This window comes from Macaca nemestrina, chromosome 16 (genome assembly GCF_043159975.1).
Source record: "Macaca nemestrina isolate mMacNem1 chromosome 16, mMacNem.hap1, whole genome shotgun sequence".
NCBI classification, from domain to species: Eukaryota; Metazoa; Chordata; class Mammalia; order Primates; family Cercopithecidae; genus Macaca; species Macaca nemestrina.
Window position 1 is genome coordinate 80,179,029 of NC_092140.1, and position 27,696 is coordinate 80,206,724.

The following is a 27,696-nucleotide window of genomic DNA, read 5'->3' on the forward strand; positions in this document are numbered from 1 at the left end:
GGAGCTCCCGCTGTGTGTCAGCCACTGTAGATTTCAAAGGATTCTTGTTTATCTCCAGCTACCAAGTAGGTGACTTGGATAGTCTTGGGACAGAGGAGTTGGGAGAGTTGAAATTAGGCCCTAGTTTCTACATAAGTGACACGGAAACCCTCTGCACGAGTCAAGTGAAGCTAGACCTCAAGTTTATTAATGCCTCGGGTTCTTGCTGCTGGCTCTGGGAAGAGTCTGAGCACGCATAGCAGACTGGTCCCAGACATGGTGACAGGGACTAATCTTAAACGCCCCCCTCGTTGGTCCTAGTAACCACAAAGAGCGGAAACGGGGGCGAAGACAGGAGTTGGAGGGAACGCCCACGCGGAGGCTGCCGGGAAGTGCAAAGTGCAAAGGCGGCGGGGCCGTGGGGACTGGACTGGAGAAGGGCGGGTTCTCAGAGTTAAAATTGAGAGTGAGCGGGACCGGAGGGGCGGGGCGTCATGTAGGCGGGGCTGAGGCGAGGCCCCGGCGGCCATCTTGAGCCCCGCCTTTTACTTCGGGTCGCTTCTTCTGGTCGCTCAGCCGCGGGAGGTAAGACTGGGTCCGGGTAGAGGCCTGGACATTGTCAGCCCTCCTGCGGCTGCAGCTGCGGCGGCGGCACGGCTAGGCCTGATCGGGGCGGACGCTGAGGCCTGCGGTGCAGATATCCGCAGGCACGAGCGCAGAGACGGCGACCCTGGGCCCTGAGCGCCACCATCCATGACAGGAGGCCAGGGACCTTTTCCCGTGACGCGAAGCCTTGCGCCTAATCCCTTTTTCTTCTCTGAGCCTCCAACCTAGTGTAACTCGGGGCGCTCGGGCGTGCCACATCCCGGGGGAAGCTCCCGTTTACCTACTGCCCGCTACATTTGTACAGCTTTTTCCTGTTCACAAAGACTTCCCTAGATCCGCAGCCACCGCGCGAACATGTGAAGTAGATGTGTACGCATTGTAAGGAGGGAGCGGGCCTCAGCGCGTTCCTACCGCCCACCGGCGCCTGGTTCAGGGGAATGTGGACCTGCTGCTCTAGGCAGCGTCCACGTCGGGGCACGACCCAGTGGCGCGGTCAGGAGCACTCACCTCGTGGTGCCGAGGGGAACCCGTGTCTTCGGAGTTTGGCGAAATCTGTTCGGGTCGTAAAATGCTCTCAGAGCGCTGTGGGGGACTGGAAGTCATTTCTGATGGGGTCATCAGGGAAATGGGATTGAGCGCACCTGGAAGGAGGGCATTCAGGTTGCAGGAAAAATAATAGCTCATGTTTGTGTGTGTGGTAGAAGCAGCGTTCTAAGCACTACGTGAATTAACTCATTCCCAGAGCAGCCCTATCAAATATGTATTACTGTATCCCCATTTTGCAGATGGGCAAATGAGGCATATAGATGAGCTTGTCCAGTGTCATGTAGTAATAAGTGGTGAAGTCAGACTTTGAACCTGGAGCGTCTGGCCCCAGAACCTGCTTTGAAACCATTGTACCGTGGCATTGAGTAAAGCCACGCGATAGCAACATCCAGGCCATCCCAGAATTATGCATAGTTGAGTTTAACTAACATAATAGGGAGTGAGACCAGAAAAATAATGTGGGACCAAATTATAGACCATATTTAGAACCATTGGTGTTTGGCGTTTGTAGATGGCATATTTTAAAAAAAAATTTTTTTTCCCCGGAGTTTAATGGAAATCCTTACGTGGGCAAGCCATGTGAATTTTTATGAAGGAAAAGAGACCCAGCCTAGGCAACATGGCAAAACCTCCTCTACAAAAATTACCCGGGCATGGTGGTGCCACCTGTGGTCCCAGCTACCCTGGAGGCTGAGGCAGGAGGATCACCTGAGCTCGGGGGCCGAGATGATTGCAAGTGAGCTGAGATCAGGCCACTGCACTCCAATCTGGGCCACAGAGTTTGACCCTCTCTGGAAAAAAAAAAAAAAAAAAAAAAAAGACTATGCTTACACACAGGTGGAATATGACTAAAGTTTATATGGAGTTTTATTCATTCGTACATTTCAGTGATCCTGCATGGTTTTAATTTTGACATTTTAATGGCATTAAACTTGAAGAAAAGTGTACAATTAACATGGTCTTCCATTTCAGCGACTTTCTGGTTCTCAGCTACTCCCTAACAGCGAAGGGGATTAGCAGTCTCCACCTGCAGCATGCCAGGGGGTGGTCAGGCAGTTCTCATCTGCTAATTATTGTGAGCTGGCGAACTGTGTTTTCACATATGACTAATGGATACTCAACACTACTGAAATACACACTTAGGAATGGTTAAGATAGTAAATTTTATGTATGTGTTTTTATCACAGTTTTAAAAATACTAAATAAAAATGACTAACAATTCCATGTAGGCCATATTAGGCTGCAGATGAGCTGTTTATAGGGATCTGTTGACCAGTAAATTAAGTGGATTAAAACCCTAGGCTTTCATGTAGGATTGATCGTAGTGGGATGTTTTCGAAAGAAAGGGAGAGGCTAAGTTTAATTTCTTATATATAATTAGGATGATGGCAGTGGGAATTCAAAAAGAAGGTAACTTTGAGGCATCTCAAATGTGGATTAGGCAAGATAGGCATGAGTCTGGAAAAGGGAGGCAATGAAAAGAATGGTTTGAAGGTGAGATGTAGAAGCTTAATTTTAGGCGTGATAAGTTTTAATAGCTGGTCACATGTCTTGGTAGAAAGGTCCAGCAAGACATTTCATTATGGGTACTAATGCTTGAGAAAGATTGGTTGCAGAGATGCAGATTTAGATTATTTCACCCAGAAAATGTAGTTGAAATTTAGGGAATGGGGTTTAGGGAAAGAGTGAAGAAAAGGGAGGTGGGAGGAGACAGTGAAAGGGAAGAAGCCAGATCCTGAGTTTTCTCTTAGAAGAGGGTTTGAACAGCACAGTGGTGGTCAACAGCCAGTTATTGGAACTGTAGTTCGTTGGTTTTGGGAACACTTGTCTAGGATGTTAAGAGCCAGTGGACTAGGACACCCTGGAAATGAAGAAACATCGAAATCCAAGGAATCAGAGAATGGGAACGAAAAACACATGTAGAGATATATGGAAAACTTGAGACACAGGGAAGAAGGATAAAAATAGAACTCAGATTTCTGGAGGTGGATGACATTTAACTTCAATAAGTAAAGAGCCCTGTCTCTACCGGAAAAAAAAAAAAAAAAAAAAAAAGTATTCCAGTGTGGTGTGGACCTGTAATCCTAGCTGCTCAGGAGACTGAGGTAGGAGATCACACTTGAAGCTTAGAGTTCTAGGTTACACTGAGTCATGATTATGCAACTGTACTACAACCTGGGCCACACAGCTAAGACCTTGTGTCCAAAAAATAAAAATGAAAAATAAAGGGAAGAACAATAAGGTTTGGCCTTTAGGGGAATGGATGTATTATGCACTGAGAGACCCTTTCTTTTCCAAAGAATGTTGATGTTCACTAACATTTGGGAAAAATTATGTAACTCCCACTGGCACTGTGAAATTGTTTTTCTGTTTTCGTTGTTGTTTGTTATTTGGGGGGGGGAAGGAGGAAAGGTGTTGTTTGGTTTTTTGGTATTCCACCCTACTCTGTCACCCTATTTCTCCCACAAAATCTGTTCTAGAACCTAAATATATATTTGTTCTAGAGCCTAAATGAAACCTATCAGACAAGTGACATGATATATACTATGTGAGTTTCCATGTAAATTTTTCTTACTGAATATCAGTCACTTAATCGTTCATAAGCCCAGTTTTCTTACACATCCTTTCCAGTCACCCTAGTAGTCCTTCAGTCCTCATCTCTTCCCTCCTTTTTTATCCCCATGTTACAAATTCGACTTACAACTAAGCCAGATAGATCCATCTTCCTCTGCTTACCTAGCCCCGACTCTTGTTTTCTTCACTCAGCAGTTGGCTACATCTCATCCTTCAAAATTACACTTGAAAACTTTGTTTACTGATTTAAATAGATAAAAAACTTTCATAGTACTTTTACTTCAACAGATGGTTTTGACCAAGTACCACCAAGCCTTATGGCAAAATAGGTATTAAGGTGGCCTGTGGCAAATAATTAGGTTATGGGAAATTAAGGTAATTAGATTAAGTGGTGATGTGGTATCCCATCAGGGTGTACAGTCACCTACCTCAAAAGAAGAAAATATCTATTGAGAATGCTTGTGTATATATAAGCTCTGTATAATCTTTCCTGTGAAAAGTGTATCCCATTTGTAAACCATTGGTCTTTTTTTCAGAATCGTTTACCATTTGGTACAAGCAAAAAGCAATCAGCAGTTGGACAGGTAATTTTATTGTTTATATGTTACTCTGAACATTGAATGAAAATACCACTAATAGCTTGTTTTAAAACATGCTATTTTTCACTTAGAAAAATTCTATTGAAAAATATAACCACCCATTATAACATATCAGATATTATAGTACATCACAGTATTTCATATCTAGTTCTTAGTTTAAGTCATATTTCTTTTTAAGCCTGACATATTTTTTTGATTTGTAATTAAAGGTAGTTTCTAAACTGGGTGGGTAGAAAAAAATACTCTAAAAGCTTTGTTTTTTAAAAAATATTCTACCAACTTTTAAAAAGTGTTTTAACCTTGTTTCTTCTGGCCAAATGAAAAGCATTTGGTTTTGAATTTTAAGAGCAGAGAAAACTGACAACTTAAGGTTTATTAAAATAGGCGAATAGCAAAGATATAGACTCCTGTGTACCAGATACATGCTCAGTGTACCATCGTTTGCAAAGTGGATATAGTCCTTTCTAAGTTTAAGTAAATCTGGTTTCCTTGTGGAATAATGGAGCAAATAAATTTTATTTGTTAGTCTTATATGTATGTATTAATATATTAAAATTAGTGTGTATCTCTTTAAGTTCATTATTTGAGATAGGATTGTTAACAGTAGCTAAAGTTAATTTTCAGTAGCATCTCATGGGAGTTTATTATTTAAGAATTAATCTTTTATAGATTAAAAGCATAAAACTGAGCAAATGGTAATTTCTTTGTGTACAATTGTAATATCATAATTCTATAGAATCAGTTATCTTACAGTGTCTTTTTTTTAAAAAAAAGAGTATTTAAAGAACTTCTAGAGAGTCAGGACAGCATAGCGGTTAAGAGTAGGGCCTCTGATGTCAGACTTCCTGGGTTCAAATCCCAGTCTTCCAAATAAAACTATTTGGGTTTATTGAAGACATTAAAGATAAGATTGAAACTAATTTTTTAAAGTATTTTATAAAGACATTTCCCGAATTAGCTTTTTAAGATTATTGATATATATCTTTGAAAGAGTAATCCTAAAGCTCCAGCTGACTGGCATGTAGTAGTGCATTTCACTGAGAAGATCGCCAGAGTGGTAATACCTATTCCTGATATCTAAAGCTTTTTCTTCAATATGTAGGACTTACTGCCTTATATTCTAATACAGTGCTTCTAGGAATAGGAAGGGAATCTTTCTTTGAGAGGTACATGTCAGGATCAGTGTGGTTTCCCTTTGCTTAATAGGCATTTATGATAAAGATGAGTTTTCCAACTTTTTTCTTATATTTATCATTAAAAGCAATAAAATATGTCATTTTACATGTCAGTTTAAAATTATTTTTACATGAAAAATTTAAAAGATTTGTTGGACAGAAAAGAAGTTAACAGACTTACATATTACTGGTTTGTTTTAAAAGGAGAAATAAATGTTGATCTTAAAGTTTCATATCACTTTCTCTTAAAAATTCGTGGGATGAGTAATTGGATCTGGTTTAATATCTAGAAAAATGTGTATCACACCGTAAGTGTTCAGTAATGTTATATATTATTATTACCAAAATCATGATCACTTCATCTTTCTTCCATTTTAAAATCAACTATAATCAGTCATACCAATTCCTTGACTACTTTATTGCAGTTGATAGGCAGACTGTTAACAATTTTTAACCTTCTAAACTAAGGTAATTAATTGGTAACTTAACTTATGTATTTTCTGCCTCTTTTAAAAAGAATTTGGGGCAGTCCACCACAACAAAAAAACTTGTTAATAAATTAGTAATGATATACCAAAGTATGAAAGCTTTTAAAAGTGAGTAACACGTGTAAATGCATGTATAAGAGTTAATCAGTTTCTTAATATTATTTACTGGAGAAAAATGTGAAAAAAATTCTAAGTAGAAAATAGTTGTATGTTCACATAATTTATCTGAAGGCAGTTAGTTTTATCTCAAGTTTTTCAGGAACTAATTCTCTGGAAATTAATGAGATTACTCTTTACTAATAGGAGAAGAATGGCATTGAAGCAGATTTCCAGCAACAAGTGCTTTGGGGGATTGCAGAAAGTTTTTGAACATGACAGGTAACTATTAAGAAGATATAATTTTAGATAACCTCTCATTCTGTTGGATTATTTTGTTCTATTTTAAAACAAGTCTTTATCTAGATATCATAGTACCTCATTTTACTTTTAAACTTGCTTGCTCTCTTTCTGTGGTTATCAGTTTGACAATTTTACCAGACTTAATTAGCTGTGGATATGATTGTGTGAGGTAGAGCCTTAATAGAGAAGTATCTTCAAGCTTTGACTTGATGCTTTTCTGAAACTTTATGAAAATGTTTATGTTGCCAGTAAAAATTCTGAAAACATTTTCTTTGCGGATTTCTAAGTGTAGGAAAAATACCTGGACTTCTTGAGGAAGATGGCACACTAAACACATGCATTTGCTTCTGCTGCCTCCAAAACTCTGACTAACAGGGCATTAAGTAAAGAGATGAAGCACTCACACATGCATACATATGCCTATAAAGGCATAAAGAAGCAGGAGACAGGAGCTAAGGATAACATTTTAGAAGCAGGAATACAAATGGAGAGGTAGTACCTGACAGTAAAACCTAGAAAGCTAAATTCTAAACATCAGCAAGAAAAAGCTTTGAAATGACACAATTTATATAAAGCCATAGTAATTGGAGGCACCAGGGACACCTGAAAATAAGGATACAAGTTGAGCTTAGAAAAAGGAAGATTAATTGAAAGTCTGTTTTTAAAAGGAGATAGATCTGAGAGTGTCCCAGTTTTATGCACTGCCTCTTCCTAACTCTGGAGAAAGATTGGAGGTATGTTCTCTAGAGACAGTAAACTGTTTGTATTGGGGAATATCAGACACAATTAGTGGGAGTTGTGATACTGCAAATAGATTAAATAAAAGTTTGCACACTGAGTTTCTTCCACTAGCTTTCAAAATTTGGGGAGTTAGTCTTATATCCTTTAGAAGAATTTCCTTGTGGGGAGTTTGAGTAACCCAAAGGAAGAGATTTCAAGATACTGAGATTTGCCAACAAAGTAATCTAACCAGACCTTACAGTAAAGCAATGGTTGACAATTCCACTTGTAGGCACAGTGCTTTCAACTAGATTTTTAGTGTTTCACTCTTAAATAGCAGTGGGCAGCTAAAGATCACTAGACATTTGTATAAAGTCTTTAATTTGATATGAACTGTTCTTCATATAAAAGGCATAAAAGATACTGACCTCTGACTTTATAGGATGCTATTAAAAATATTCAAGTACATGACCAGGTGTGGTGGCTCATGCCTATAATCCCAACACTTTGGGAGGCCGAGGCAGGCAGATCACCTGAGGTCAGGGGTTCGAGACCAGCCTGGCCAACATGGTGAAACCCTGTATCTACTAAAAAAAAAAAAAAAAAAAAATACAAAAATTAGCCAGGCATGGTGATGCACACCTGTAATCCCAGCTACTCAGGAGGCTGAGGCAGGAGAATTACTTGAATCTGGGAGGCAAAGGTTGCAGTGAGCTGAGATGGCACCACTGCACTCCAGCCTGGGCGACAAGAGCGAACCTCTGTCTCAAAAAAAAAAAATAAAATAAATAAATCCTCAAGTACAAAAAAGCCCAGACATTTAAATTTTGATAGTAGAAATGACAATACTCAATAGAAGGGTTAGTTGAACATTCTAGAAAGTGAAATAAGATAAAAGCAATAAATCAGAAAGGACAAGAAAACTAGAGGACTAGTTCAAAAATCCAACATTAAAAATTAGGAATTTTGGAAAATAGAACAGAAATAGAGGTATAGATGTAAATAATAAAGAAATAATTCAAGAATTCCCAGAACTGAAGTTGCCAGATTTAAAAAGTTGTCTAGTACAATGGATGAAAATAGATCTACACCAACAACATTGTAAAGTTTTAGAGCGTTGGGAACAAAGAAAATTCTCAAACATTGAGATAAAGAGAAAGTAGATTAAGAATCTTCAAAGGTTTAGGTCAGCTCAACGGTATTACTAGAAGCAAGAAGGCAGAGCAGCAGTGCTTTCAGGATTCTGAAGGCTAACTTCTGTGTCTAATCATGTTGTCAGTTAAGTGAAAGTAGAATGAAGATGTTTTCATCTATGAAAGGTCTCAAAGTGTATTTCCCGTGCAATTTGGAAGCAACTGAATAATATGCTTCACCAAAATGAGGGACTAAAGCAAGATAGCTGAAGACATAAAATCCAAGAAAACAGATCAGAAGAGAAAGAATTTCCAGATGAGAGGGGCCATATTAAGGCAGCAACTAGAAAGCAGCAGGTCAAAAGTTGGAGATATGGTAGCCAGCAATTACATGCAGCCATTTACATCAAATTAGCTAATTAATAAAACTTCAGTCCCACTAGCCACATTTCAGGTGCTTAGTAGTCACATGACTAGAAGCTGTTGTACTGGACAATACATAAATAGAACATTTTTATTAATATCACTGTAGAAAGTTCTGTTTGGCAGTACTGGTCTGAAGAGATATTTTTAATGTAGATGAAATTGATAGAACTGACTCTATTAGAGAGGAAATTTATGAAACCCATCAGGATTGGGGGAGTTTGGTATTGAATTAGTAATACATATAGAGTGACCACACCAATCTCTCTGCATGAGATTGTATTCTTTTGGTAATTAAGCGGCATCTTAATGACATGATAGGGACAGAGGTTTCAGATTACTTGATAATCCTGTTTTTTGTTTTTTTTTTTCTTTTACATAAGTGTTAATCATACCACTGTTGAACATACTTTAGACCTGATTTATTCCACAACTGCTTGAGAAAGGTCTTCTTTTAAAAATGTTATTGTAATAACAACACTTAACATGAAATATACCCTCTTAACAAATTTTTAAGTGTGCAAGAAAGGTCGTAAGGCACCAACTATCCTGTAACAAGATTATGCTGTCTCTTGATTTTGCGTATTGATAACATCCCTGCTTTGAATATGGATTTGATATGGTAATCTATGAAAGTAAATGTTTCAACTTCCCTAACAAAAGTTGAAAACCTAAAAACAGCTGTCAGAATTTTTTTGTGCCATCAGTCATCAACAAGAAAAGTTGCTTAGAATAATGTGGAAAAAGAAAATCACCAATATGCAGAGAATGGAAGGGAGCATACAGAAAACTTCTCATGATAGAGCCTTTAGTCTATTCCTAACAAGGAAAGACAACCAGTAACAAAAAGGAGAGAATTACTAGCTCAATGAAAACAAAAAAAATTGAAAGAAAAAGGAAAGGAATTCTAATATAGTACATGGCTCATCTCTGAATAGCATTTATAACTTCTTAATATTGATTAACCAAAATTATATATGATAGGAAAGTGGAAGGAGAAATGTAGGGGCATGCAGAGAGCAAAGACAGGGAGGTGAAAGTTAAGTAAAATCCTTCTCTAATGGGAAGTCAATAGACAATAACTAAAAACTGAAAAATCTAGAAGCAGTAATAAAGTCATATTATTTAGATAGAGACATAAATACCAGAAAAATCAGCTAAAAGAGGTAAATTAATTATCTCTGGAATATGGCAAATGAGAAGGTTGGGGCAGGGAAAAACTAGTTTTTCATAACAAAGTTTGTGGAAGTATTTACTATTTACAGTTACAGTTTACTTTAAACTGTTTAGTACATATAACTTTGATTAAAAAGATAGGTGTTTACTCTGAAGTAGTAAGAGTTTACTTCCATTTATATGATGTTTTAAATAAAGCCATGAGGGATCATTGTTGCATAAATTACTGTTTACTGGAAAAATGCCTGTGGTTTTCATCAAAATTGTCTTTTCTAGATTGTGATAAAATATTAGTGATGAAAGAGGGAATTAAGGATGTGTTGCATTTTAGTGCACATGAACAAATATGTAAGATCTCAAGAATTCATTTTTTTATAAAAGATGATTTGTTATTTCGTACATTTCTTTAGAAACAAACTATTTTTTAATAAGTGCCACAATGAATTACATTTATTTTTTCACTTATTTTGCCCAAAATGACAGTGCCATCCAAAGTATGGGCTCAGGTTGGTTTAGATCAGTATGCTCAATTGACCACATTCTTTCTTTAAAGGACAAGTATATTCCTTAAATGTTGGTGGAACCACTTATTTTGAACATTAAATAACTTATTTTGGACCTTTACTATATATCTTACTTTTTATATAGTACAAAATTATTTTGTTTCTGTATTGATTAATGAGGAGCATTAATATTTTGTCGTTGTTTCTGTTAAAACTAGTGTTGAACTGAACTGCAAAATGAAATTTGCTGTCTACTTACCACCAAAGGCAGAAACTGAAAAGTGCCCTGCACTGTATTGGCTCTCGGGTAAGTATTATGCATTTGAGTTTTATAGAGTCGTTTCTATTTTCTTTTTCACTGGCTTACCTTACCCTTTTATTTTGACTTGGTAGGCTTTTTGAGCTATTTATGAATGACTTTAAGGGCCTGTTGTAGTCTACTCTGTTACTTTATCCTCAGAATAATTTCCAACCTTCTGAATTACACTTATTTCACTTATTACACTTTTTCCAATAGACCAAGAAATTTAGCAGGTAATGTAAAGTTCTGTACTCAGATAGCAAGGGCTTAGACAACTTATTTACTTAATTTGTACCTACCCAAGCATTTCTGGAGTTTATAGAGACTTTACTAGTCCGTTAGAACAGTATTAGGTGAAATCAGGACACCAAGATACTCTAATTAGAAATCAGCTATTGTAAGAAGTCAAATAACTTCATACAGTGTTCTCTAAAATATTTTAATTGTACTCCATAGAGCTTCTCTGACAACCTGGAAAGTCACAAAAGAACCCTAAGGCTTCTCTTAATCAGTGTTTCCTATTAAATACTGTAGAATAGATTGTGAAGAGTAAGATTTTGACACCTGCAGTTTTGAAACCTCTATGCTAACTTTTCTTTCACAAAACGTTGGTACTTCATCTTTAGAAGCAAACATTATGAGGAGAGAATCCTAGCAACTAAATTGTGTCACAGAGTACTATTTTAATTTTGTTTCCTTCAAATTGGTTCCTGTAACTTTGATTTAACAAATCCTCCCTCATGTGTGTTTCATCAAGGACAAGTCCCAAATACCAGTCTTTGAAAATGATAATAAATATTTCATCTTAAAGGGTAAAGATTAAGTACATCTCTGACTTTAACTCAAGAAAACATTTTTGTGATTGAAGAGCACTGATTGCTAGAAGAGCATTAGGTATTGCCAAAAGCAAGAGCAACAAAATTAGTTATTTAATTGTCTTAGAAAACGTAATATTGTATAGCTAACAATGATCTTAGAAATCATGTAATCCCTAGAAAGAAAATGAAGCCCAGAGAAGCTAAATATTGTCCAGGGTCACACAGTAATACGGAGTTGAACAAGTTTTCTGACTCACAGTCCAGAGCTGTATTTAGTTTTTTCTCCTGTTGTTTTTGCATTTTGTTGCTGATGAGGGCTAGTATAGTCATATCTCTTGGCTAAATAATAACCAGATCAGAAGCACTGAGGCATTGTGTCATAGGTACTCTAATAATAGGGCTCTAAGTTCTAACTAAAATTGAATCTAGCAAGACATATCTGAGCTTTACAAGTATAAAATACAGAATTTTTGTTTGTTTACATCAAATGACAAGACAGTTTCCTTAGTGAGATGCTGAAGATAGACCTTGGAAATTAAGGCTTGATTTTCTGAGTAAAGGTAAGATTGCCTGACCAGTGCACATGAGAAATGGTGACAAAAGAATTTCAGAAAGTTTACTTCCCAGTAAGTCTAAGGAAAACAATGACAGAAAGATTACACAATTATTATATTGCTAAAATAAAGAAATTAGCTGAAATCAAAACAGCCAAACTGAAATCTTAAAAGATAGTTCGTGTGTAGTGATTTGTATCTTTCTCAAGTGAAGGTGACCATTGAAACAGCCCTTTACTAGCTGTGTACCCAATAGAATTGAAAACATGTCCACACAAAAACTTGCACATGAATGTTCATAGCACACTAAAATAGCCAAAAAGTATAAACAAACCAAATCTCTCTCAACTGGTGAAATGATAAATAAAATCGATGGCTAGTTCATTCCTCACCATTCTCATATCATTGTAGTATTAGATACCTATAGTAAAAGAATTAAGTCATCTCCTCTATCTTATGACTGAAAAGCATAGAGCTAGGAAAAATAACAGAAACTTCTAAAAACTGAGGCTAAAACTCAATTTAAGGATGGCATATGGTCACCATTACTCTTTTTTTAGTTCAGTGAAGAATACAAAGATGATCAAGCTAAATTTTGTTGCTGAGAACTATCTGTATATAAAAAAAAAATTGTATTATGAGGACCATCATATTTGCTTATTTACTGTGAATATTTATGTTTTGGTGCAGGAATAGTGTGATGTTTAATTAGCATATTTGATAACACTTCACTGGGGTTGTTTTAATATTGGGCATATGCACTATATTGTCAATCTACAGTTTGAAAATTTCTGAATTCCCAAACACTGCTGGTCCAAAGGATTTTAGTAATTGAAACTTTAGTAAGTGGTTTATTTATTTTTTATTTATTTATTTATTTTGAGATGGAGTCTTGCTCTGTTGCCCAGGCTGGAGTGCAATGGCACGATCTCGGCTCACTGCAAGCTCCGCCTCCGGGTTGACTCCATTCTTCTGCCTCAGCTTCCCAAGTAGCTAGGACTACAGGTATCCGCCACCACACCCGGCTAATTTTTTTGTACTTTTAGTAGAGATGCGGTTTCACTGTGTTAGCCAGGATGGTCTCGATCCCCTGACCTCGTGATCCACCTACCTCAGCCTCCCAAAGTGCTGCGATTACAGGCGTGAGCCACCGTGCCCGGCCAATAAGTGATTTTAAAAGGACAGTTATGGGATCACTTAAGCTAACACAGTTCTTAGGTTAATACTATTACAAATTTTGTCAAAAAGTGAATTTTAGTGTCTTACTCAAAATTATTTCTAAAGCAAAAAAATATTTTTAATGATATCAAGTGAGCTTGTTTTCCTGCATTATAAAAAGTTTAAAGCTTATAAACCATTCACAATATAGCATGAGATAATTTATTTTTAATAATTTCAACTTTTATTTTAGATTAAGGGGGTACACGTGCAGGTTTGATATATGAGCATATTGCGTGACATGGAGGTTTGCTGAATGATTCCATCACCCAAGTAGTGAACATAGTACTTAATTGGTAGTTTTTCAGCCTTTGTCTGTCTCCCTCTCCCCCTGCTCTAATAGTCCCCAATGCTAATGGTACACATCTTTATGTCCATGTGTGCCCAATAACAATATTTTTTATCTTCAGGTTTAACTTGCACAGAACAAAATTTTATATCAAAATCTGGTTATCATCAAGCTGCTTCAGAACATGGTCTTGTTGTCATTGCTCCAGATACCAGCCCTCGTAAGTGTTTGTGGTCCAGATATCCTTTATAAAAATCTAAATCTTTAAGAGTGTTATAAGTGGTATGATATATACATTATACAATTTGTTTTATATTTTTGCTGTTATCTCTATTAACCTTTCAAGTGGCATCGTGACTCCAAAATACCATGTTATACATTTTCCTCAAGTTTTACTCATGACATGGCTCTTATGAAAGAGGATAGTTTTGCTACTCCCATTGTACAGATTAAGATACTTCAAAGCAGAGATTAAGCAACTCAATTCATATGTCATACTGGTACTACTGTCAAAATACTAATGTGTAATGCAGAGGAAATTATTTTTCTATTCCAGAGGTATAATGTCTTGTTGCATGATAATTACATCTTTTTTCATCTCTATTAACATCAACCATACAGTTAAACAAGTATTAGTTTTAGTATAAATGATTTGAATATTTACATTAGAGAAATGAAAGTATCAAATATGTGAGAACTCAATGCATCAGACAGTTAAAACTTGTTTTATGACTCTAGAAGTTTCAGGAAATAGAATTTAAATGGCAGTAAAACTAGGGAAGTTATATGGCTGGCCTGGCAAGTACTATATTTCCTTTCACAGGCTATATTATACAAAAACAAGGTGTATCTGGTTAGAAATATAATAACAGATTTAATTCAAAATAGCATCAAAAATATAAAATACCAAGGAATAAACTTGAAAAATAGAAAGATATATAAAAAGGAAACTGTAAAATTTTGTTATCATAAATGAAGACTTTAATAAATGGGAAAATGCTGTGTTTCTAGATGGATAAAATGAATCTTAAGACAAGGTCCTGTCTTCAAATTTCGTGTTACTGTAATTCTATTCAAAATCCCAATGGTTGATTTTTAACCACATGCAAGTATATAAAATAAAATGTAACAAGTTAAAAAGAAACATAAGAAAATTCCAGTGGAGGTTGGATAGATAGGGAAATGTGATGGAATGAGTCCATTAACAAAGCGTATTAGAAAACATTTTCAGTTCAAGATAGTGAGTTGAGCACAAGCATCTCCCTCCCCACTCCTTTGTAAAGAGAATTTAAAAAGTGCTGGTAGTGAGAGAGGGTCATCAGGGAAGGGATCACAACACATGTCTGAAAGATAAAAAGAAGATATCAGTCCTTTTGACAGGTAAACCAGAGTAAGGAAGCATATGTTCAAAGTACATAAGAAAGAAACTTCATCAACAAAGAAAGTTAGTTTGCCTTACCTTGGCAGCTGAATACTCCAGCTTGGAAGGTCATGTCTTACCTCATTGGCCAGAACGAGTCACATGGTCCCATTCAAGAGCAAGAGGAGCAGGAAGTATAATCCTATCATGTACTCCAAAAGGCAGAGAGCTCACAACATTTGGTGAACAGTTCCCATGCAAATGGACTTGCAGCTTGATCCAAAAGTGTGTTATTAAACATGGGCCATTACTACAGAGCAGATGAAACCACAAGATTGTTTCTTGTTATAGGTGGCTGCAATATTAAAGGAGAAGATGAGAGCTGGGACTTTGGCACTGGTGCTGGATTTTATGTTGATGCTACTGAAGATCTTTGGAAAACCAACTACAGAATGTACTCTTATGTCACGGAGGAGGTAATTTAATTTGTATTGTAATTATTAACTGATGACTGCCAAGAGTTTGATTTTGAACACAGAGTCCTTACAATCCTGAGGATTTTAAACTAGGGTATAAAAGTTATTAGTAAGAATTCCAAAGTTTACTAGTACTATAGTCCTATTTACTGCAATTTAAATTAACAGTAAGTACAATTAAAGGATTTAATCATTATATATTGAGACCTGTTTATACTACCCAGAATAACCAAGAAAATGGTGTATGAAAAAAACCTTTAATTTGCCTGGCAGCCGGTTCATTTGGATGTATTTTATAGTGATAAGCCAAGGCTTAGTTAGAAAACATAAGTGGTAAAGCGTTACTTCTATTAATAATATTTGTATGCTGTTTATGCATTTTCTAAATTTTATATGATCTTCATTGTTAATATGTATACCATAAAAACTTAGAAACAATAATGTAAGTTTTTAATTACCCATAATTCTGTTACGCCCCCAAAACACTTATGTTTTGATATATTCCAGACTGTTTCTATGACTAGTTTTCACATAATTCTAAACTTTATTTTGTTCTTTTTATAAGTTATATCTAAAAATATTTTCCAGTGTTCTAATTTTAATAATTGCATAATATTCTGTCATATGCCATAATTTACTTTTTCCTCTTATAGGATATTTATGGTTTTGTATCTATTTTTACCCTAATAAATATGACTGCATTGATTATCTTTGTGAATATCTCCCTAAGGACTTTTCCTGAGAATATATTCCAAAATGTGAAATTACTAGGTCAAAACTTAAGAACATTTTAAAGGTTCTTTCTGCTTCACCTTCCTAAAGTGTTTTCTAAGAAATCTGTACAATATATTTCCCAGAGATATATTAGTAACCATGGTCTACCTGAGGATTTAGTTTTGTTTTATTTTCATTGTTGCTAGTTCAAACCATTGTAAGATTATGATTTGGCAATATTGATTGTGTAATTATTTTATATAACTTTGAAAATGTCTGAACTTATTTTCTTTGATATCTTTTGTCACACTATTGTATTTTTTCTAGCTTCCCCAACTCATAAATGCCAATTTTCCAGTGGATCCCCAAAGGATGTCTGTTTTTGGCCACTCCATGGGAGGCCATGGAGCTCTGATCTGTGCTTTAAAAAATCCTGGAAAATACAAAGTAAGGTTATCTAAACTTCTAGTGATAAATATTTCTCTTGAATATTAGGAACCTTCAAAGAGTAAAATTATAATATTGTTAGTATTGGAACTAAACTTTCTAGTGTTGAGAACTTTGGGGTGTTTGATGGGTGGGTATTTAATTTGACCATAGAGTATAAGCTACAGAATCAGAAGCATAGGAATTCAGCAAGAGTGCCTTCTTTTTGGCCTACTAAAAGTATTGTAAAATGTAGCTTCTCCTTTCATTGTTTTTATTCCAACTGTAGTTTGGAACACACTTTTTTCCCCTAAAGGTTATTATTACTGATTAATGTTACAGTGGCAGGATCTATCATTTATATTCTTACCAGGAATATCTTTGTAAAGTTGACTTTGATTTTCTGAGGTAAATGATATGATTTGTAGAAACTTAAGAATTCTGTTCTTAATGCCTCTAATGAAAATTGAAATGCAGCTTGATTAAAAAACATCACTCTCAGCCTTTCCCAGAGTCAAATTTGAAGTAACTACCATATGTAGTGTGTCATACTGTGCAGAACAGCATGTTACAAGAGTTGAATAAGGAACTGTTAAAGCAACTAGCATCTTAAAATTTCTTCTGCCTTTAAATTTGCAGGGCTATTCATGCCCTTAAGATTGGTTTAATTCATTTCCTCCTCTTAGGAAGAACTTCTTGATTATTTTAGGTGTGCTACTGAGAAATGAAAATATTTCTCATAGCAGTTTCTTGCTGTGGCATCAAATATTTTGTTTTTGGTACGCTTTATTATGAAGTTTTACTAATTCATGGCATGACAGTGGACTTTCTAAGTAAGCATTTTTATTTCCATTTTTAAGGCAGTCTATTTATCATGTCTGAGGTAGAAAAGCAAACTTAGTTGATTTTTTTGTCCTTTAAAAAAGCTAGTAGATACCACTAAACATTTACATTGATGAGTACTCTGAAGTTGAGAGATCCCATCTCTGCATTTCATCCAGTGAAAAAGAACATTGTATAGAACACAGAGGTGTATTAAAAATTCTGTCATATTGGAAGGCATTGCTCACTGCTTTGTTGATACTGTTTAAGAGAAATCATGTGTCAGATTTAGTAACATGTTCACTAAGGTAAGCATGAACTGTTTTATATTACTATAGATTAATTTTCAGTGCTAAAAAAGCAGAAACACTGAACATAGACTTCTGTTTGTATCTTAATTAAATTACAATGTATTGTTTTGCATTATTTTAGCAACTATATTTATTAGCTCTCTTAATAGAATACACAAAAGATGTATTATGGAAAGGCCTGCAATCTAAGCCGGCAATATATCAAAAGAAAAATTGTTCACAGGGTTTTCATGGCAAGTCAGAATTTTTAAGCAAGTTGCAAGTAAATTCTATATTTTTAAGTAAGCTACAAATATCTATTCATATTTAATTTAGCAAAGTATAACTTGTTTTTAAATTTCTTTTGTTTCTGAAGTCTGTGTCAGCATTTGCTCCAATTTGCAACCCTGTACTCTGTCCCTGGGGCAAAAAAGCCTTTAGTGGATATTTGGGAACAGATCAAAGTAAATGGAAGGTAGGTACTGAATGGCTATCTTAATACTCATTAAGTTTCAAGTTTGTTTAAAAGGCTGGACATATCACAGACGTTATATTCCTACCCTGCTCAAGTTAGGGCTCTAGAGCTGAGACAACTTAGCAAAAGATATATATATATGTATATATATATGTCAACAAAAAACCCTACTTTCTAATTGTATTGAATCATGGCAGATATTCTGGGGCTACATTTTTTTTCTACTAATGGTTAATTTATATTTTTATTTCTCAATTAACATAACTTCTAAATTAACATAACCAAAAAAATACCACATATTACAGGTTGAGCATCCCTAATCTAAAAATTCAAAATGCTACAATGAGTATTTCCTTGGAGCATGAGCTTTAAGCATCATGTAGATACTCAAAACGTTTCAGATTTTGGAGCATTTCTGATTTTGGATTTTTGGATTAGGGATGTTCAACCTGTGTTACTAAATTTGGACTTGCCTCTTACTAATTTTATGCTCAGTTGTGTAATAGAAGCAAAGAAGGCTGGCTTTTTAAATTACTTTGTGTATTTTTTTTTCAAAATTCAGCATTTCAGATCTCAATTTTAAATTCCAGACATAAGAGTCTTTAAAAATAGATACTTTGTTATGTCATTTATGTGAATATTCTCACAGCAAGATTACTTTTTCAAGCGTGCAAACAGGTGCTTTCAAGTGGAAATAAAAATGACCCTTTTACCTGAGAACCATTTTACTCTTATGCAGAAATGGGCCATTTACAAATTTCACCAAGAGTTTGAATACTTTGCAAATGAACTCATCATCATGTGCATTGTTAATAAGCAGAAAATACTGGAATGGATAAAAAAATACAACTTGTTTGTCTTAAAGTATTTAAAGTATAGTTCTGTGTTCAGGGTTCATTCCTACATGAACCCTTATTTTATTTAAGGATGATTACTGAAATTCTAACAAATTTTATTTAAGGATGATTACTGAAATTCAAACTAAATAAAGGGTTCATCCTTTAGTAACTAGATTACAGTTTTGTTTAGGCTTGAATTTTTATTACATTTGAAGAATGCTAGAAATGATTTAGGATTAGGTTCTTTGAGAAATGACATTGTATATACATCAGTGTTTTGAGTCTTCATCAGATGCAAAGTCTATGCTAAGTTCTGAGCTGTTTTGTCACGAAAATGGTGACCCTTTCACATCTACCAGGGGCTTATGGTCTAACAGAAGAACTGGGTAAAAGACCAACTAACTGGAGGGAGAAGGTGAGAGGTAGAGGTACAGGTGACCTAAAAAGGAATCTAGATAATGTACTTTTCTCCAAGTGACAGTACATTTTACTGTCTTAATTATGTTGTGTTTAAGGTATTATTTAATTTACGATTGAAATCAGAAAACCATGTAGAATTATGAAATCATAGAATTTAGAAGAAGTCAGACCCCACTCTTTTAAGATGAAAGGAAATAGAGTCTTCAAAAGCAGGATACTTAGAAGACAAATCTTTTCATGGTCATTTGTCTTGGTCAATGTATAAAAGTTGTGGTTAATGAATATATATGAATAATTAAGAATATTTCAAGGTGGATGATAAAACATAAAATTGTAACTAGTGGCAGCTCCTCAGATAATAAATTTGAGATGACGTTGATATGATTCAGATTATTCATACCAGGTCTTTCCGAAAGCTTATGTAGATAGCAGAGGTTTGTTGCTGTTCAACAGCAAAAAAGAAGGCTGAATGTATTTATGTCTGGAATTAGAGCCATAAAGAAGAGACATTAAAAAAAAAAAAAAGATTATCTGAAATAGAGAATATTTGGAAAAAGATCATGGAGTTAGAAGAAGCTTCTAATTTCCAATTTGTGGAAGGAGTTATGAAGAAAAAAAATCATGTTCTTACTAGAGTCAAGAGGAGACTAAGAATATTAAAGGTTTAGAAGGAAAAAGGCCATTTTGTGAAGAATGCCTGAGATATGGGATTCTTGCCACTAGTCTAGGACTGCTTGAAAGTAGGGAAGAGACTATTATTAGAAAATAGAATTCCAAAGACCTTGTAAATAAAAGCCTGGCAAGTCAGGTTTTGAACCAACTTAAAAGCATATTTCTGATTTAATCAGCCTAAGAGCTTAAATAACTTTAAATTTCTGTTTGATACTAGTATAGTATTTCATGAAGAATATCTTTGAATTTATTTTTCAATGTTACTTCTCTTTTTACAGGCATATGATGCTACCTATCTTGTGAAATCCTATCCAGGATCTCAGCTGGACATACTAATTGATCAAGGAAAAGATGACCAGTTTCTTTTAGATGGACAGTTACTCCCTGATAACTTCATAGCTGCCTGTACAGAAAAGAAAATCCCCGTTGTTTTTCGATTACAAGAGGCAAGTATTAGGAAACTTTAGCTTGATCTAGATAATGTAACTATGAAAAATTAGGATTCTGTGGTATTTTCTTAACTTTATTTTAGAATATAAAATGCTACTTCTAGTAAGTTTTTAATTATATTCAGACACTTGAAGTGAAAGCCTGCCTATAAAATTAATTATATCTAACACTAAATTTGATAGAAATAGGAAAGCTTTTGGCAGTGAAAAATATTGTTTTCCATCAAACCAGTAAATAACAAGATGTTTAATGCTTGAATGATGATTAATCTTCAACATTAGCGCATACATCTTTCTTTACACAGATACCTTTGCTGCAGTAGTAGTAAAGGACAAACATCTACCCCTATTACTCCTTATTTTAGTCTACATTACTACATATTTTAGTCTCAGAAGTTAAGTATTATTTATCACACATGTGCTTTATATTATTTGACTTGCATACTAATCTATATGTTGTGCTACTTGGTATTTCTAGTTGTTTAAGAATAATTGCTGAATCCCAATGGGCTTGCAAGTTTTTTTTAACTAAAATATTTTTGATCGTCCACTACTCACCTAATTCTATATTTGCTACTATAGTCCTAATTAAGGAAATTCTGCTTTTATTTTTAAGAAAAATTCATAAGCTTCAGAATATAATTTAAAATATTTTAGAGTGAAAAATGAGCACTGAAAATTATACATGATCATGATTTTTAAATAAAATTTTATCCATGTTTAAGGATAATGTGTCAGGCACATTGATCTAAAATATAATTATGATGGTAAATGTTCAAATAAATCTAGATTTGTGTAATGTGGTACATTACAGTTTGTAAAATGCTTTCACAGCATTAACTCATTGTTAATTCTTACACCACCAAATGAGATATCATTTCTTTCCTGTCCATATGTTTTACAAATGAGGAGACAGGCTCAGAGAAGTAACCTGCTTATCTAAGGTCACATAGCTAGTAAGTGGTGGAACCAGGACTGGAACTAAGGCTATTTGACTGCAACTACTGTCCTCCTGTCATTTATCAAGCCATTTTCAGGCAGCATGATGTGCTCCTGAGGAGCAAAGGAATGGAATTAGAGCTAGCACAAGGAGAAATTGTGCATCTGAGCAGTCTTCCTGTTTACAGAGATATTTTGCACATGTGAAATAAATAAATAAATATATAAATATATATATATATATATATAGTGTGGGAAAATGTCAAAAACTAATACATTATATATACCTTGTTGTCTCTTAGTGTCCATCCTGGAGTAATAGAACTTTGTTTCAGATTTATTTGAACATTTACCATCACAATTAAATTTTAGGTCAACAACCAGCCTTGAGAAATCCAAATACCAATTTGACTATAAATATAGTAATACGTTTTACTGCAGTAACTATAGCTATAAGTGCATACCAAACCATGTTTTTTCCAAATGACCTTAATTTCTTGGCAGTACCCGTGTTGGATACCTAATTTGCTTCCCCAAAGACTGTGCCCAAAATTTCTGTTGTTTCTACAATGTTTCTGCCTGCCGACAAAGTCTGAAAATCTCTCAAGTTTGTTATGAAAACAGCAGAGTCAGAACATGATGACATTCTTGGAGGGAAAAATAAGTCAACTTATTTGTTTCTAAAATGCCTGTATCCCAAGCAACTAGAACACATAGTTGGCTATACTTAATGAGGAGGAGTCAAGACGAACCATTCAATTCTTCTAAAAAGTAAGAAAGTATTCAAAGCACCAGAGTCACAATCTTGAATTCAGGTGCAGTTTGCTATTCACTTTACTTCCAGCATGATCAGGTTAAGAGTGAACTACACAGCTTGAAGCAGATTTCCTTTAGATTCGTTGTAATTGAATCAACAACTGAATGAACATGCCTAAGTAGTGGCTCCAGAGAGTCTACTTTCAGATTTTCTCACCAGCTTTGACCCAAGATTACCTTGGGTCCGAGAGTTTTATCACCTACTTTATCATTTGATTACAAGTATTGTATAACTGTATTTTCTTGTGGGATAGAAGCTGTGAAAAATAAGCTGAAAATAATAGGGGATATATATAAATAAATGATCTGAGAAGAAAGAAAGTAATTACAATCATGCACATGATTTACCCAATTACATTCCTTTACCTCTTTTTAATGGTGTTAAATGCTCACAAATTATATTTATACTCTGTCGAATGTCAAAAAAAAAATTTTAGAGGGAAGGGTTAGTGCATTGGGGATGCTATTTGGTTATTATTATTGGGGATACTTATTTGGGGATAACTTATTTGATTGTTGGAATTATTTCTCTAGTTCCATTCCTTTGCTCCTCAGGAGCACATCATGCTGCCTGAAAATGACTTGATAAATGACAGCAGGACAGTATTTGCAGTCAAATAGCCTTAGTTCCAGTCCTGGTTCCACACTTACTAGCTATGTGACCATAGATACTTATTTGGCTATTTACATAATTTTTTCTTTTTCTATTTTGGCTTCAGGCAATCTAAATTTAAAAAAAATACCAGATAACAGAATTCTGATATCTAGTGTACAGAGATCAAATCTTAGTCTGAAAAAGAAGGGCCTAGTATGTCTTATCTTTAGTTACTGGAGTTACACTATGAAGAAGTTTCCAGAAACAGTATTCTCTTTTTGTGGAATAGAAGGAGAGGCTATACTACCTCCTTAAGGCTCAGGACCTTTTTGAAGATTGAGAGGCTGTTTTAGCCTCTGCATCGGCCTGTTGGAGAAGAGTAAGAACATGACAGAGAATCCCAGAAATGTAGAGATCTCTCATTCATCTCTGTATCCAATGCTTATTTAGCATAGTTATCTAGCACAGAGACTCTCAATACTTGTTAAATGAATACAGTGCAAAGTCTTCCTCCTTATACACTGAAGAGATTTAATAACCTGGGGATTCTTATCCAAGCTTTTCTAGTTGGGTCTGGAAAATATATAAGAAAACACTGCCTGTTAGGATAAACATCCATCATAGCTGCTGGAGCACTGCTTCCTTTTTGAGAGTTGAGTGAAGAATGAAAGAACGAAATGTGTTCATTTATTTTTATACTCCAGGAGTCAGAGTTTTGCTACCAAGGATTTTCCATTTAAAGTGTGAGGTAGAGGAGAAAAGGCCCCTTCAAGTGTCACTAAACATAGGCATTTGCACAAGCTGCTTAACATATCATACCAACTCATTCGTCAAAGAATTTAATTAAAGAAGCCATCCCCATTTAATAAGACTGATAAACAGAATCCCTAGTCAGGGATGATACAATTAGCTCAAATTGTATAACTTAAGCAGGATACCAATAGTTCAAATATGTTCTATTGCCTTTTTGTTGATATTTTTTAAAATTCTTGAGCCCTCAATGGCAGGCATCTTCTTCTTTCTCATATAGGTGAATCTTTATCATTATGGAGCTTATGGTCATTTGTTTTGGATTTTAGATGTCTTGTCTTACAGTATATTCCTGGGTTTACCTTGGGACTTCTCTAATAATAATGATGGCTATTCATATGTGTCTGATGGCTCTTAACACACAAGAAACTAAGGATAAAAATATGGCATACTCAGTCACATTGGAACTTGGTCACACATGTCTTTTGAGGTATCTGTTTCCCTGCATCTGTACCCATTTTCTATCAGATCCATCTTTTGATCTGTGAAAAATGGCAGATAATACTTCGCACATTTTACAGGTTTTGTGACCTAAAACTCCAGGCCTGTTTAACTTCTTTTTTTTTTTTTTTTTTTTTTTTTTTTTGAGACGGAGTCTCACTCTGTCACCCAGGCTGGAGTGCAGTGGCCGGATCTCAGCTCACTGCAAGCTCCGCCTCCCAGGTTCACACCATTCTCCTGCCTCAGCCTCCCGAGTAGCTGGGACTACAGGCGCCCGCCGCCTCGCCCGGCTAGTTTTTTGTATTTTTAGTAGAGACGGGGTTTCACCATGTTAGCCAGGATGGTCTTGATCTCCTGACCTCGTGATCCGCCCGTCTCGGCCTCCCAAAGTGCTGGGATTACAGGCTTGAGCCACCGCGCCCGGCCTTAACTTCTTAACAATTCAAGAATTATATGGAGCGAAAATGCTTTTCTTTACATTTCCTTTTTATATAGGAAACTGTAATTTAGCTCTAAATTTAACTAGCCAGCTGGGACTAGTCTAATCATTGAGAGACATGACACCAAGTAATTACGAGGCTCGGCTTTAATCTTGACAACATTCCTGTCACATTCACTTCCATGATAGAAGACAGATTGCTTTAGAAGACTTAAGTTACCTTGATCTTAAACTAGAACTTTTAATTAACTGCTGTTCCCAAGATAAACATTTAATACCTCTCTGGAAGGGAGAGATTGAGAACATTTACTGATTCATCAAAACCTTGGGGATTTGCCTTGTTCTCTGAAGCGTCAGTGATATTTTTATTAGCTCTATTTTTATTTCTTAGGTGCTTAGAAAAATTCCCATTTTTTCCCATCAGTGACCATTCACTAGTTCAAAACTGGAAAAAAAAAACTTTGTTAGACTTTCATTTCTTTCAGTATATTCAACTTTGTATTTTAATTGTAGATAGAGATAAATTATCTGGTGTTTGATACCCTTAGAAAGTTCTTCCCACCTGGAGTGTAAATTAGTTTAACCGTTGTAGAAGATAGTGTGGTGATTCCTCAGACCTGGAGGCAGAAATGCCATTTGACCCAGCAATCCTATTACTAGGTATCTATCCAAAGGAATATAAATCATTCTGTTATAAAGATACATGCACACGTATGTTCACTGCAGTACTATTCAATACTATTCGATAGCAAAGACATGGAATCAACCCAAACACCCATCAACAATAGACTGGATAAAGAAAATGTGGTACATATACACCATGGAATACTATGCAGCCATAAAAAGGAATGAGATCATGTCCTTTGCAGGGACATGGATGGAGTTGGAAGCCATTATCCTTAACAAACTAATGCAGGAATAGAAAACCAAATACCAGGCCGGGCGTGGTGGCTCACGCCTATAATCCCAGCACTTTGGGAGGCTGAGGTAGGCGGATCACGGGGTCAGAAGACCGAGACCATCCTGGCTAAGACGGTGAAACCCCGTCTCTACTAAAAATACAAAAAAAAATTAGCTGGGCATGGTGGCATACACCTGTAGTCCCAGCTACTCAGGAGGCTGAGGCAGCAGAATCACTTAAACCCGGGATGTGGAGGTTGCAGTGAGCCAAGATCATGCACTCCAGCATGGGTGACAGAGCAAGACTCCATCTCAAAAAACAAACAAACAAACAAAAAAACACTAGATGCCCTCACTTATAAGCGGGAGCTGAATGATGAGAACACATGGATATATGGAGGGCAACAACACACACTGGGGCCTGCCAAAGGGCGTTGGGAGTTGGGGAGAGCATCAGGAAGAATAGCTAATGGATGCTCAGCTTAATACCTAGGTGATGGCTTGATCTGAGCAGCAAACCACCATGGCACACATTTACTTATGTAACTACATATCCAGCACATGTACCCCTGAACTTAAAAGTTGAACAACAGCAACAAAAAAAAATAATGAAAATTCTTACCACCTTAATACTTTATTATTATTATTATTTTTTTTGGAAGACTATTTTTTAACTTATACTCAGAAGAGGTGTCAGAGTCACCAGAAAGGGATTATTTCTTCATTTACTACAACAGTGGTTTTAAATGACTGGATAGATAGAAATCTCTTTCAACTTAACTGCTTAGCACGTTACATTTTTCTCAGTTTCATGTAGTTTTCCAAAGGTTTACTGACTTTTTACCTAATTTGATATATTGCTAAGGGATGTCAGCACTTAATTAATTATTCCTTTTTCCTCAAATAAAGATATGACATGCATTTACTGTGTAGGAGGAATTCTTAACATGATTTATGATGGCTGATGTTTGACTTCCCAACAATGATAGAACATTTGGGCATTTTTGTGTTCTTTTTCTATATTGTTTGTGTGCTTATTTTGTATTTTAATAGTCACTGACTTATTGATGTGCTGCATTTGTGAATTGAAATGTCTTGCCCATGTTTCTAAGGTCTCTAAATCCTGATTCTTTTCATCTTGGTTGATATGATAGTGTCTACTCTACATATTTAATGTACTCTACAGTGTTGATATGACATGTCTACTCTGCATATTTAATTAATGTGTTACTTCCTCTCTTTACATATTAATGGCAGCATTTAGAAGTTAGGCTATGTTTAGAAGCTAGGCAGAGTGTTTAGTTTTCCTTCGTATTTTTGCTGCTCTTTTAATGTACAGTGAAAATGTTAAAGTACAAATATGATAACCTTGATTTAATTTTAAACGTTCCTCATACTTCCCTTAATGTTATGACTATTTGTAAGCAAATTAAATGATCTTAGAGATATATTTAATGTTCCTAATATTGATGTTTCTGAATGGTAGATAAATGTCTTATCATCTCTTTGTCTTCTAGGGTTATGATCATAGCTACTACTTCATTGCAACCTTTATTACTGACCACATCAGACATCATGCTAAATACCTGAATGCATGAAAAACTCCAAATAAGAGAATCTCTTCAGGATTATAAAAGTAAAATGCAACTGTATTGCTGAGCAAAAAAAAAAAAAAAAAAAAAAGTTCAAAATCATTGGATTTTGTAATGCTAAAAGGGCTTTATTCTATAGTTGAATCACCTCTGAATAAAGATATAAAACCTACTTCTGATGTTAAAAGTTATTTTACAAGTGTTCACATAGGAAATCTTTAATGCTCTATAGCTTTGTCAGTGTCGTTTGGAAATTCTTGTATTAATCCCAGGTCATAGAATATGAATGTAATCCTATTTGAAGTATAGAGTAGTAACTCCAGAACAGAAAGACTTAAAAGTAATTTAGCCCGGCCGGGTGCGGTGGCTCACGCCTATAATCCCAGCACTTTGGGAGGCCAAGGCAGGCGGATCGTGAGGTCAGGAGATCGAGACCATCCTGGTGAACACGGTGAAACCCTGTCTCTACTAAAAATACAAAAAAAAATTAGCCAGGCGTGGTGGCAGGCGCTTGTAGTCCTGGCTGCTCGGGAGGCTGAGGCAGGAGAATGGCGTGAACCTGGGAGGCGGAGCTTGCAGTGAGCCGAGATGGCGTCACCACATTCCGGCCTGGGTGACAGAGTGAGACTCTGTCTCAAAAAAAAAAAAAAAAAAGTAATTTAGCCCAGACTCCTCACCTTTCCAGACTTTAAACCTCTGAAGACATGGACTGTCTTTGTC

General features: G+C 35.5%; 1 protein-coding gene across 3 annotated transcripts; it reads left to right on the forward strand.

The window, feature by feature from the left end:
* LOC105490675 (esterase D) lies at nt 1–27,148 on the forward strand. Of its 3 annotated transcripts, none has more exons than XM_011756549.2 (10): nt 1–65; nt 4,242–4,289; nt 6,271–6,345; nt 10,540–10,628; nt 13,623–13,721; nt 15,213–15,337; nt 16,379–16,498; nt 17,966–18,064; nt 20,274–20,441; nt 26,902–27,148. In XM_011756549.2, exons 3-10 carry the CDS (start codon nt 6,278–6,280, stop codon nt 26,980–26,982), a joined length of 849 nt encoding a protein of 282 aa, XP_011754851.2. In that variant the 5' UTR covers nt 1–65; nt 4,242–4,289; nt 6,271–6,277; the 3' UTR covers nt 26,983–27,148. The 3 variants fall into 3 exon arrangements, with proteins under 3 accessions (XP_011754851.2, XP_011754850.2, XP_011754852.2); XM_011756548.2 differs by lacking the exon at nt 1–65 and adding an exon at nt 422–564; XM_011756550.3 differs by lacking the exon at nt 1–65 and adding an exon at nt 939–963.
* The last annotated feature ends 548 nt before the right edge of the window (nt 27,149–27,696 follow it).

What these genes read in the sequence shown, in the direction of transcription:
- LOC105490675 (XM_011756549.2), top strand. Translation starts at nt 6,278, where the DNA reads ATGGCATTGAAGCAGATTTCCAGCAACAAGTGCTTTGGGGGATTGCAG. An exon ending in TGCACTGTATTGGCTCTCGG is followed by an intron (nt 10,629 to 13,622) that starts GTAAGTATTATG and finishes TTTTATCTTCAG; the next exon opens with GTTTAACTTGCACAGAACAA. An exon ending in TTGTTTTTCGATTACAAGAG is followed by an intron (nt 20,442 to 26,901) that starts GCAAGTATTAGG and finishes TTTGTCTTCTAG; the next exon opens with GGTTATGATCATAGCTACTA.